This window comes from Rutilus rutilus, assembly GCF_951802725.1.
Source record: "Rutilus rutilus genome assembly, chromosome: 21".
Lineage (NCBI taxonomy): Eukaryota > Metazoa > Chordata > Actinopteri > Cypriniformes > Leuciscidae > Rutilus > Rutilus rutilus.
The window spans coordinates 5,464,001-5,476,636 of NC_140226.1; the positions used below are offsets into that span (position 1 = coordinate 5,464,001).

General features: G+C 39.4%; 2 protein-coding genes across 6 annotated transcripts in view; both read right to left on the bottom strand.

The window, feature by feature from the left end:
- numb (NUMB endocytic adaptor protein) overlaps window positions 1-6,377 on the bottom strand; it is a 78,615-nt gene extending 72,238 nt beyond the window's left edge. For all 3 annotated transcript variants that reach the window (XM_084393185.1, XM_084393186.1, XM_084393184.1), the window contains exon 1: window positions 6,134-6,377. The gene's annotated coding sequence lies outside the window, so the exon portion shown is untranslated. The remainder of the gene's footprint in view (window positions 1-6,133) is intronic.
- A 2,730-nt stretch (window positions 6,378-9,107) lies between these two features.
- Window positions 9,108-12,636, bottom strand: part of galnt16 (UDP-N-acetyl-alpha-D-galactosamine:polypeptide N-acetylgalactosaminyltransferase 16) — a 54,768-nt gene continuing 51,239 nt past the window's right edge. For all 3 annotated transcript variants that reach the window (XM_084392854.1, XM_084392856.1, XM_084392855.1), the window contains exon 15: window positions 9,108-10,263. In XM_084392854.1, the coding sequence (XP_084248980.1) occupies window positions 10,120-10,263 (144 nt within the window). In that variant the 3' untranslated portion in view covers window positions 9,108-10,119. The remainder of the gene's footprint in view (window positions 10,264-12,636) is intronic.

Consider the following 12,636-nt stretch of genomic DNA (forward strand, 5'->3'; position numbering starts at 1 on the left):
GAGGGGCGTGCACCTGAGACCCACAGTGACGGATTGATTGACAGCTGTCAGACTCGCAAAGATGGAGAGTGACTGGAGTGACGCCAGTAGCTTTGCAACAGAGCGGTCATTTGAAGTCAAGGACTTTTCTCCCCTACCTTCACCTGAAGTGGAGAAGGGTGAATTGTCTGTGGACACAGGGCCAGACCCTTATCAACGCGAGCCGCTGGCTCAAACTGCGGCCTTAACTCCCGATGCCGACGATGCTAGCGGAGCAGCAGCGCAAGAGAGAATGGGGCCAATGTCTGAGTTGTAAAACATTAGCATTATGGCTAATTTAGGCTAATGCTCATAGCAAATGCTAACGAACTTTCAAAAATATCAAACCCATGCATTTAGGTTAATTTAGTGTTAATAATTAAGCAAAAAACAGAGATTTCAAGTCTTCCTAACTAGGCTACACAAAATAATCTAAATAACTATATAAATGGCTATGCTAACTAGATGCTAATATACGCTATCCTGATCGTTTTCAATACTCGCAACTCCTGACTCGCTACAGTGGTTTTGACGAAACAATGTTTTTATACCAGGGGCTGAGCCTATGAACCGTTGGCAGAGCCTGCATAAGTCACGCGGGGAAACAACTTAAAATAGGAAAAATCAACTGCAGTAGCCACCGTTCAACCTGAAGAGGGCAGCACCAGACGTTTTTACACCATATAGGCCTATTGTAGAATTAAAACACTTTATACCCAAATGTCAAAATATCAATGAACAGCACAAATAAAGCCCCAGTCTTACAGATCATTAACTAAAAAAAGGTTGTTTTAGGGTTTATGGTGCCTTCACGTGCTATGGTAATTATGGTAAATACCAAAAGCCGACATGGAAAATGCACATGAACACCCCCTCATGTGGTATTTTCAACTGGGCAACTCGTAGAATATTTTGATGCACGAGTTGCCGAGATGAGATAACCTTTGACCTTTTCAAAATGGCGGAGAGCAACGCAAGAGTCGTGAATACTGTTAGTGGATAGTTTTTGTAGCCTATACAATGTTGTGTCATTAACGATTGTAATATAATGCGTTAACACTCAATTTTAAACTTCGCCGCAATTTCCTTGGTTCATATTTAATCATTTTATGTCATGTTTTATTTTTTTTTTAATTATTAATTATGTTTTAATCATCAGAAAGCACCACACTTACTTTTTTTTTTTTTTTTTTTTTTTTTGTAAAGATAAAAAAGATACTCTACTGACACAGACCTTGCGGGTACTACATTACGACAACAAAAGCACCTGAACACAACACACTGGTAAATACCAGTTCACAAGTGGAAAATATCATCTTTTCCATAGCACGTGAAGGCAGCATTAGTTCCCCTTTAAATGACAATTCACCCTTTCAGGCTTGACATTAACCTTTTTGCTCATTAGCCACTGTCACTAGTGGTTTTCCAAAGTTACTAGCCACTCGGCATTTTCACTGGCCACAATTTTGACATTGATACCATTGGGAAAAACTGCAATACAGATATTTTTAATATTATCTCATATCATTTGTCAGCAGGTGTATTAGGCTGCCGTCACTTTAAGACCTGATGCACAGATCCATTATACTGTTACACATGTGTGTGTTTTTTCTCAACTGTTTACGTTCTTTTAAAACATATGACTGTGTTTACATGAATACTCGCCAAGACCGGCATTTTGACATTATTTTGTGTGTATTTGACTGATTAAGTACAATAAGATGTGAAAAAGAACTCATTTTAGTACTGAGAGGCGGATTTATGTGCCGCACTTTGGGTGTGAGAACAAAATCTGCAGCAATGAGTAAAAAAATGCGCAATACGCACAATCCCACGCTGAAATTTAAGCCCTGTAACACCAACATTATTCATTCAGAGCAAATGAAATGAGTGAGTGAGGAGAGACGGGTTTGTGTGTCACTTGCTGCAGAAAATGAGTATTGGAAGTGTTTGAGATATTTCAGGATCATAATGTAGCAAAAAATCTATATTTTTGACACCAATACATTGCACTTAGTTTATCATTTCACATGCCTTTTTAAAAGACTGCAACTGAAAAATGAATATAAAATGCAACCCGCCAAAGTGTCTAGTAGGAGTGACTGCGTTACCCCACTGCTGAAACACACACACACATTTGGCGGGTGTTGAAGGTGCAATAGGTGATCTGGGAAATGCTAAATTTAGCCTGCTAGCATTGAACGCATACGATCCCACCCTCCCTGCAAATCGCTGTCCAAAACGAAGCCTCCTCCAAAAACACATGAACACACACAGACCAGTAGCGAGATGACTAGAGACAACGCTACTGGATTACATCATGTGTCATTCACCGGTGAGAGAACTTTACAGTACAGCGAGTAACAGTAGGCTACTACAATAACGAACGTAAATAACTGTTTGGCCTGGCATATCTGGCATTTTGGGACCGAATGCAATGATTGAACAAACATTTTATGGTCCTACGCCTTCCACAGAAGATATATATTTATAAAAATACATTTAGACCACTAAACATAGTGATTGCTATCAGAATATGATAGTTTCTGTGGATAATCACCTATTCCATCTTTAATGTCAAGCCCTGCACCATTCAATAACATGAATGTTTCCATTCTTTCCATTTTTAATTTAATCAAAATGTCATAACCGGATCTAATGGTGTTTTCTCTCGGCTTCTCCAGTCATTTAGTCCACTTAAACCCCATGACTTTCTTAAAATCGACTGCAAGCTCGCATTCAGATCTTCCACCATCCAATCAATCAATAGTCCGTTTCACTTGGATGTGCATCATTAGGAGCTGTTTACACCTGGCCACTTCATGTTTTCTGTGATCGGATAGCTGTCGGATCATGAAAAGACCAGGTGTAATTGCCCTCCGAAACACATTCGAGACGGATTAAACCCTGCCCGCTCAAACCAGATCAGGAGGAGGTCTGGGCCGTATACCAGACCAAACTGGACAAGTGTAAATGCTTCTGGTGGTTGTTGAAACCACAAATGTAAATTTGACTAAAAAATAAACGTGTGAGAGCGTGTTATATGTCATGATATAGTCAGATATGACGACGCTACTGCAACACGCATCGCCACAGATGAGCAGCTGAGCATCTCTTCATCAAGCCAACGCGCAAACTATCGCAAACCAAAGTCACAGACGCTTAACACACAATCATCTTCATTAAAAGTAAATGAAGCGGCCTCCTATTCTCCTATTGCGGTCTTTGATTTTGAAATTAGCTGATGATCAATAAAATGCAGCTCATATCTGTTGCTTTCGGTGACGTGAACTTCATTAAATCTGCATATAGCGCAGGAACTGAAGATCAGATTTATATCCGTTTTGAGAAAACAGATTTATGTGACCAGGTGTAAACAGCCCCTATGTGACCAGGTGTAAATGGAATCGTTTTGATGAATCAGATAACCATCAGATCAGTAAAAATGCATGAAGTGACAGAAACAAAAACACTACTTCCTTCCACTTCATCGCAAACTTTAAATAACTTCCGTCTTGCGTCAAACACACTGACTTAAATGACTTGTGCTCTCAAAAGTTGGAGTAAGAGATTGCAGAAAGCGTGCTGCTGGTTCTGAGAGAGATTCGCAGATCCCTGGCCAATCACCAGCTCCATTTTGGTGAAAAAGGGGTATATGGCCGGATTCCCAGATAGCGGTTCGTGAATGTGCTGTCGTAGACTGTGATGTCAGCATAAGTCAGAGAACTGGACACACACCAGGTCAAAGTCCATGTGCAGAAACGGCAGTGATATCTCACATCTCAGCCATTCATCCTGCGCCGTGACCTCCTTTACACGCGCCTATAAAACAGGGAATGTGAAACGGAGCAGACGCAGTCCTGATAAATGACAAGAATGGCGGGAAGACCCAATCATCCACAACAGAGAAGAAGAGCACGGCCTACTTCAAAATCTTTATGACGTAATAAATATTTTCACATTTTAGGAGGCTTACACATGCAAAACTGTGCACAATCATTTGAAAGCACCGTCCAAATGAACCTTACTGGCGAGGGAACAGAGTTTTGGATGTGATAATGATTAACCGCTGAGCAACGCAGGACAGCTGGAACCAAAGGTAGCTGAGTAAACAGATAAGAGCACCCTCTCGATCGGTATCTTGGCAGAGCCTGGCCTCTATAAGGAAATGAGAAATGACTTCATCCCACAAGAAAACCCATCATAAATTAAGCGTGTAGTTTGACAGCAACTCCCATTCTGATGACTCATAACTGGATGCACTCGTTTCCCGATGTCATCAAAACTTCTGAGAAAAGCCAAACCCTTGAACATGTGGTTACAACAAAACCTATTGGTTTTCAATGCATTGTTTGGATTTGGTCGGTATTTATGTAGATGTACAGGCAGTATGTCACCGACTTAAGCCTTGAGTGATTATCTGATCAGAAAGTGCCTGATATTCTACATGCAGACGAGGACGGAGACCGTCACTAAAACCAGAGGTTATTACTAAAGCCGAACTGGATGCTTACTGTAATCATATTTGATCCTTGAATTTCTAAGGCCTCTAGATGATCAAAACTTTGCTGTAAAACCTGTTGCACACAATCGACTACAATCATGCTGTCCTCTGATTGATATTTTAGACTTTTTTTATCAAGTATAAGCAAAGTCTAATTGCACAAACGTCCCCCTTCAGCTCGTGTCTTTCTGCTGTGAAACCTGCACTGATTTTTATCAAGTAAAAGTAAGAATAACTTTTATATTGTTAGTAAAATGTCTAGCTTATATCTAGCAACTTCCATACTTGATTAACCAAAGATCATTTTTAGAAACAAAATCATACTCAAAGTATGTGAGTATCAAATATGATCATCAGGCTTTTGAGGAATGTTTATTTGTTCATCTCTCAATCATCATTGTATTGCATTGCATTGTTTTAAAACTGCAGAGCTTTGATTATAAAACTAAGCATTTAAATATCATCTTACTAAGACACATTATTGGCAGATATAGAGTGACCTATTTTATGTCGATAGTCTGCAATACTGTTATAAATCTCATTCATTTACATTAAAGCCTCAGTTTCATCTTACTTTTGACCATATAAATATCAGCATCTGCACTAAATCGCATATTTCTGCTCAGTTTGGGCCTCTGAATAAAGCTGAGGTGTTTTCCCCTCCATATTTCTCATTATATCATACTATATGAGTAAAAAGCCTGATCTATCAAACATGATGACAAAAACTAAACTGTTCTTGATTTTCGTTATATTTTGCGTTCACTGCATAAAGGTTCAATAAACTGTTCCACATCAAAACATTAGATTTTCTAATGTCAAGTTGACAGACTCAGGATTTCATTCTGAGATGTATGACTAATTTGTTGTTATGTGACTTAGGATAAGATCATTACTGACCACTCATTCTTCACCACACCATCATTCTGGAGTGTGACAGCTACACACAATAATTGTTTTGAGTCACTAGTTGTATAGGCAGACTGAAGATTAAAAAAGTGGTAAAAAAAAAGAAAAAGATGTCAAGTTCCTGACTTATGTCAAACTATGCCAGCATTAACATGACCAGTCCTAACCATGTCCAACCACTAAAGGAATTACAGGCATGAATTACAGTTTACTGCATGTCATTTGCCCAATAATACCTCGTAACATAAGATATTCCTCAACTCTGGTGTTCATAATAACAGAGTACATGATAGGTGATCACAGTAATGGTGTATTTAGTGTTTTAAGTGTTGTGAATCTGTGGCAGGTGAGCTGCTAAACGGCTAGCTCTGCTAGCAACTCTTCAACAAACAGCCCAAACCCATAACCCAGATAACCAAAGCCAAACCCTCGACACGAACACACAAGACACACATTGTTTTTACACAGAAACCACCAGTTTGAGTCATTTTATCTCGCTAGTGGCTTGTTAGCAGCTGACTTAGCCGGATGCTACCTTATGAACTCAAAGACAAACAGTCAGTTAGCTGGTTAGCTGGCTAACAACAACATCATAAACCATCGTTATTACAAACATCAGCATTATTATTGTAATAACATCACCAACCCGATCACCAGCCAGCCTCTCAGTTCAGACGGAGAGGTAAAGGTGAATCGACTCACCTGTTCAGCGGCGGGTCAGATGAACTGCTCGTATCCACAGATGTAACGTTACGTGAACCCGACCAGACAGATTCAGAGATTTACACGACCAGTGAAATAAAGTGTTATATTCCCCAGATGATGGCTGTATCCTGCTGGACGTGTGTGTGTGTGTGTGTGTGTGTGTCTCTCTGACTGACTGTTCGCCGGGTTCAGCCGTCAGTCGCTGATCTGGTGGTGGGCGGGGCTACAGGCTGACACGAGCACGAGCTCTCATTAATTATTCACAACATAAACAATTAGCCTGGGAGGAGCATTCATGACACCACTGTGACCGAAGTAATATATAAATACAGGCTATATATACACAAAACACTAACACCCCCACCAATACGGCATATTTACAATAGCCTTTCTGCTGTAATTATGATAAAGTTGCTTGTTTTCAAACTTTCTTTTATTGATATATTAAATTAATTAACATGCTTAATTTAATATAATAGATTGCAATTTCAGAAGTTATATTCTGTAGAACCCTATGCTGTGCTTTTCAATAAAAAAATATAGATAATAGTTAACAGGATAATAGCATTTTAATTTACAGTATCAACAGTTGAAGTGGATCAAAAAAGTCCATCAAAGTTTCCCAAGACAAGAACGGGTATTGTTCAAAATTCATGTATAACTTTGATGAAAGGTTTTGATCAATTTCAAATGTTGACTACTGTAAAGGTAGACATATATTATTGTAATGTAGCCTATTAATAATAATGTTGAAATACTTGACTTTTTCACACACACCTATCAATTACTTCTGTTATAAAACTGTTCACTGTTTCACAGACAAGGCTTACGCCTAGTACAATGTTATCTTAAAATATATCAGTGCCATTGGTTCATCTCAAGATGCACACCATTCATTTTTCTATAAGGCATAAAAGGTTCTTAAATGTCCTAGTTGAACTAAGGTCTAATGCTGTCTGTGAAACCAGGCCGATATTGTATTTCCAACATTGTTGTCTGACATTATAAATCTATATTTCTTTCACTCTTCTTCGCAGTAAATCTCAAATTTGGAATATTATATTCTTGTTCTCAAGCAAAACATTGTAATACACAGGAGTAAAAATGAAATGAGTAAAAGCTGCAATAGCTTCCAAAATCAGCCAATTCAGATACAATAAAAACGCAAGAATTGGCTGATTCAGCCATACATATATATTGTGCGTGGCTGTGCAATAGCACTACTCAAATCAAATCATCTAGACTTGCAAGAAGAACAGTTAAAACCACAATGCAATGTTTTGAATCAGCAACACACAAAAGCATTGCACACAGCTCTTTTAAAAGAAGATGTGGCAATATAGCACAACTGTTCTTCAGAAATACCCAGCGTGGTTGGAAGGCCCTCATGGACGGCAGGTGTAGCTGTGAGCGAGGAATGGGATCACACCGAGGAATGTGAGGAATGACAGAGCTGTCGATCCTGTTATCTCTCTCTCCACTCACCTGTGTGTGTTCGCAGGTCATTCACTGTCTTGAATCTTTCATGAAAAGACGAGGTGAGGAACACAATGTTCATTCGCTCGTGACGTCCGTCCTGCAAGTGTACACAAGCATACATTCAAGCACATGATAGTGAGGCGCATTTGATCCATAGGTCACAGTGTTGACCTTTAAATACCAGAAACCATCGACTAGCAGTGACCGGTAGGAAGAACTGTAGGGAAGGTTTCTGTTTACTGACTGACATGTTTACTGGACAATAAGTAGCATTAATATATGAATTTTTTTTTTTTTTTTTTTTTTTACTGATGTTTTCACTATGTTTCTGCTATTAAAGAAAAAAGACAGACTCTCTAACATTAGGCCACAACGCCACTCAAATGAGTAGTGTGGCTTCCTAAAGTGTTTGTAATTTGTTCTATAAATGTCTGAACATGAAAGTTGAATCTGTTTATGTAAGTAAAATCTATGTGTGTATCTGTGATGATGGCCTGACACCTTGTGGTAGCTTCAGGAGACTACAGTCAGCAAGTGAACCAATGAAGGTCACATACTTAACCTAAACCTTTACATCGTTTTACAAAAATATTTTTCAGTTTTGAGAGTTTTTCATAAATTTTGTTATTCAAAATATTCAAAATTAAGTGAAATTTTCAATTTAAGTGCTCGGTTCATTTGAAATGTTAATCTTATGTCTAGGAGTTTATCAATCATTGTTTAATATAAAATAAAATTTAAAAAAGACATATTTTTATGAGAAAAAATTATAAATTATGCTCATGTGCTCTTTTATCTCGGGAAGCCGTGTGATCTTGAGGAAATAGACATAATATGAAATAGCACTTATATTTTCAATAATAAATCCTGTTGTCAAATAAGACGTATTAAATTCAGCAGGTTCAGATTAAGTTCCAGCTTCAAGCAACTATGTGGCAAATTTATGGTGTTTATTTATGGAGGTCAAAGATCTCGATCCCCCATTATTTTCAACCTAAATATTTTGGGCACTACATGTAAATCCTGTGTAAAACCACTGTATACTGTATGTATAAAACTGCATGACTGTTGTAAAAAACCGCCAGCTACTACTTTTGTTACATTTCAGTATTATATTTGACAAAATTCAGTGTTTTAAATGTCTATCTCTGCATTCTGTTTTGAATATGCAATAACAGTGAAATGTTTGTGTGTGTGTGTGTGCCCTGGTAAACCCTACATTATGGCGGCAAAATGACCCCTCAAAGATGGCAATATCCAAAAACCCTGTCGTTGTTGGGACGTTTTGTGGTCCCCATGAGGTAATCAGCTCATAAATCATACTAAGTGATGTTTTTTTCGAAAGTTTGGTAGGTTTAGGGGAGAGAATATACAGTTTGTACAGTATAAAAACCATTACAACTAAGGAGAGTCCCCACAAAGATAGTAAACCAGACGTGTGTGTGTGTGTTTGTTTCTACTGTAGCATACAAAGACAGACTCAAGATTTTTTGGGATTGTTGTCTGTTTTTTGGTGGTAGTCTTTATTCTTCAAACAACATAACTGCTTCCTTGCACATGTTCAAAATGAAAAAATGCTTCAAGTAAATACAAAGTTTCAAAAGGCAAACAAATAAGACAGAGGAAAAACAGTCTTTGGGCTTTAGATGTTTGCAAATGCCTTTTCATTGTGCTGATGTACAGTACCATGCAGAATAATAGCTCATTAAAAGCGCGTTACACTTCATTTGAGTTGACTTGTTTGATATAACATTTGGTTATTTCAATGGGTTTAGTGAACCATTCAAGAGCCATTTCTGTCCTTTTTCCAACATCTTCAGCGCGGGTCTAAGCCAGCGCGGTACTGCTAATCTTTGACTGTTGCTTAGGATAAACCTCTCAAAGTCGTAAAGTCTTTCTGCCGGTGAACGACAGTTTCCATGGCGTATGCAGATTCATCTCAAAGCATTGCACTTCATCCCAACCTAATACTGAACAAATCAAGCAGAAAACCTTCCACAGCGATGGGGGAAAACAGTTCAGACCTTCATGAGAACAGCTACTGAAGCCTATGCTGCAAAAACCACAGTCTCTGTGGGAATGAGGGAATATACAGGTCATGGGTCTGAAATGTAGTAAAAGGCATTTATATACACATCTATTCTCTGGTGTTTGAGACCTTAACACAACATTCAAAAGATGTCATAAAGCACTCCCGTCAACTGACAAAACCATGCCGTGTGACTGTATCTGAGAACACCAGGACACTGGACAGTGAAAGCTCTGAGCGCAGGCATTCAGGCTTCGGTTTGGCAGGCAAAATGTTGCTTTTCCCTCTTCAGCCATTCCACGATGAGGATATGAGGTCAGATGTTTTTGGACATGGTCATGTTGGATTCGTTTGAGATCAGCACCTTCAACTAAAACAGTGTGCAAACGTTTTCCTCTGGCTCCTACGGCACCTCGAGCTCAGCAACCTTACGAAACTCCTCCCCTTTCCCCGCCCTCCCTGTGAGCTCCGCGAGTCAGGTGACCAGCTGCGGCTCCCAGGATTGGCTTGCCACCAGGGGGCGGCACTGTGTGATGACCGGTGGGCCTGAAGGAGGCTGGCTATCCAGACACAAGCCACTGATCATGTGCTGCAATGCCGGCCCTCGGGGCTTCCATTTCTACAGGAGAAACAGAAAAAGTGGAGACAGGTTAATTACATTTATACTGAACCGGTAAACACACACACACACACACACACACAGACGGCACCTTCCACAAGTGAAGTACAGAATACACTCTTAAAAATAAAAGTTCTTAATTGGCATCAATGGTTCAATGAAGAACCTTTTCATTCCACAAAAGGTTCTTTAGAATGGAAACAGGTTCTTTAGATTATTAAAATGTTCTTCACACTAAGATTTTTTTTTTTTTTTTTTTTTAAGAACTGCTAAGCATGAGAAAATTCAATTGACCAAAACGTTGCTCATCAAAATATTTTTGTGATGATGGAAACTTGGGTGGTGTGCATGATTTATATTTTTCAAGAACTGAAAGACTCTTTGGGGAATCAAAAGCAGTTCTTCTATTGCACATGTAACGTGTTTGTGTTTTGGTTGTTTTCCCTGTGCCTGTTTGACCTAGAGTACGTTTACACGACAACGATATGCTTAAAACTGAGAAGTTTTTCCTTTGAGTTTTCCGCGTACAGACTTTTCATTGTCAAAACGATCCCCATTCACACTGATCCGTGAAACCCGTACCCCACTATGAAACCCGTTTTCAAAAGTTTGCGTTTTCAGACACCTAAAACTCAGTTGTCGTGTACATGAACGGCCAAAACACATAACAAGTTTTACGTGCCGTGTAAACAGCCCCTTAGTTTTCATTGTGTTTTGGTTATGTTTTACCTGTGCCTGTTTGCATGTTCGACCTAGTTTCCCAGTGTTTGATTAATGATCCTGTTCACCTGTTGTCTTATTAATTAACTCAATAGCTCTTTTGTTCCTCTGTGTATTTAAGGGGATTTAGGCTATGTTTACACGGAAACGATCTGAAGAGAAAACGCAAAAGTGGCGTTGCGTTACCAGTTTTTATTCTGCGTTTAGATAAGCGTTAGGGGGGGAAATCTGTGTGCATATGGTGACACAAAAGTGTGTGAAATTCGATGTAGTATGCACTCCAGGCGGCTAGGTGGCAATGTGAAGCACTGCCACACAACAACACCAAGTCCGCACGCCTGTGTACAACCAGAGCCAGTCTACGGAGAGCCTGCCCACTCCCTATTAAGTCCTATTGTACCGAATTTTGGTTGTAGTTCCACCAGAGTTCCACTGGGGTGCCCATGAGTGCAGATTGAATGGGAGTCTATGGGGCTAGACGGCTAAATTTGTCTCTTTCACCCGATTGCCGTTGAGAAATCTCAGATTTGATTGTAGGTTTTGCAAGTTCAACATGGGTTATTGGTCGAAAGTTGAATGAACGAGTACTTATGTCCTTTCGATTTCTTACAGGTTGAGTTGTTGTTGCCCATAACACACTAGCATTCTGCTAATAAACGCTGATTGGTCAGTGAAGGACTGATTACGACCAGAGATACCGCTTGATGGCATCGTGGCATCCGAAGCGGGACCAGAAACAAACAAAACAAAAACTCGAGCACTGTGTCAGCTGTGTTGTAGATGCCTGGAGAGAAAAGAAAGTGCAGAGCGCGAAAGCACCAAAGTGACTGAAGGATTGCCGTAAAGCAGTATCTCTGGTCGTACGATGTGTATGACGTCATTGACACTTTAAAAGACTTTTTAAAGCAAATAAGTGTACAATATTCTAATAAACTTTCGAATACAATATTCAAATTACTAGACAAAAAATTATATCCTGAGAAAAGTGGATTTTGATGGGTATACTGCCATACACCTCCATTCATTCTGCACTCGTCCTGTGAGCGCCCTCATGTGGAATCAAAGTGGAATTGCAACCATTTCAGAAGCCGGAAGTGCACTGAGAGTGAAACTTCTCGCCTTATTAGACATTCTCTGGTACAACCTTCCTTCTACTTCTCTCCCTAGTACCTACTTTTGCGTTTTTACCCTTTAGACGGGAACGCGACGGCAGAGCGTTTTTAAGATTTCCACTCTGGAGGGTGGTTTCACTTTTTTGCGTTTTTAAGCCCCAAAAACGCAGTCGCCATCTAAACGAAAGACATATCTGATAAAATATTTTTATGTTTTCACCCGCAAGCGTTCTTGTGTAAACAGGGCCTACACGACACCTTTTTCAACAAAAAACGTAAGACTTTTTATGCATTTTGGCCATTTGTTTACACGACAACAGCGTTTTGGGTGGCTAAAAACGCAAACTTTTGAAAACGGGTTTCAAAGTGCACGTTTTTAAAAACGGTCTCCGTGTAAACAACAAAAACGCGAATCTCTGAAGACGATGACTTCATGCACATGCGTATTACATGTTCAGTCTACGTGTTTCACATGTTCAGTCTACGTGTTTCATCGGCATCTAATGGCCTGGCAGCAGAATACAGGGTTTTTAGTTGTTTT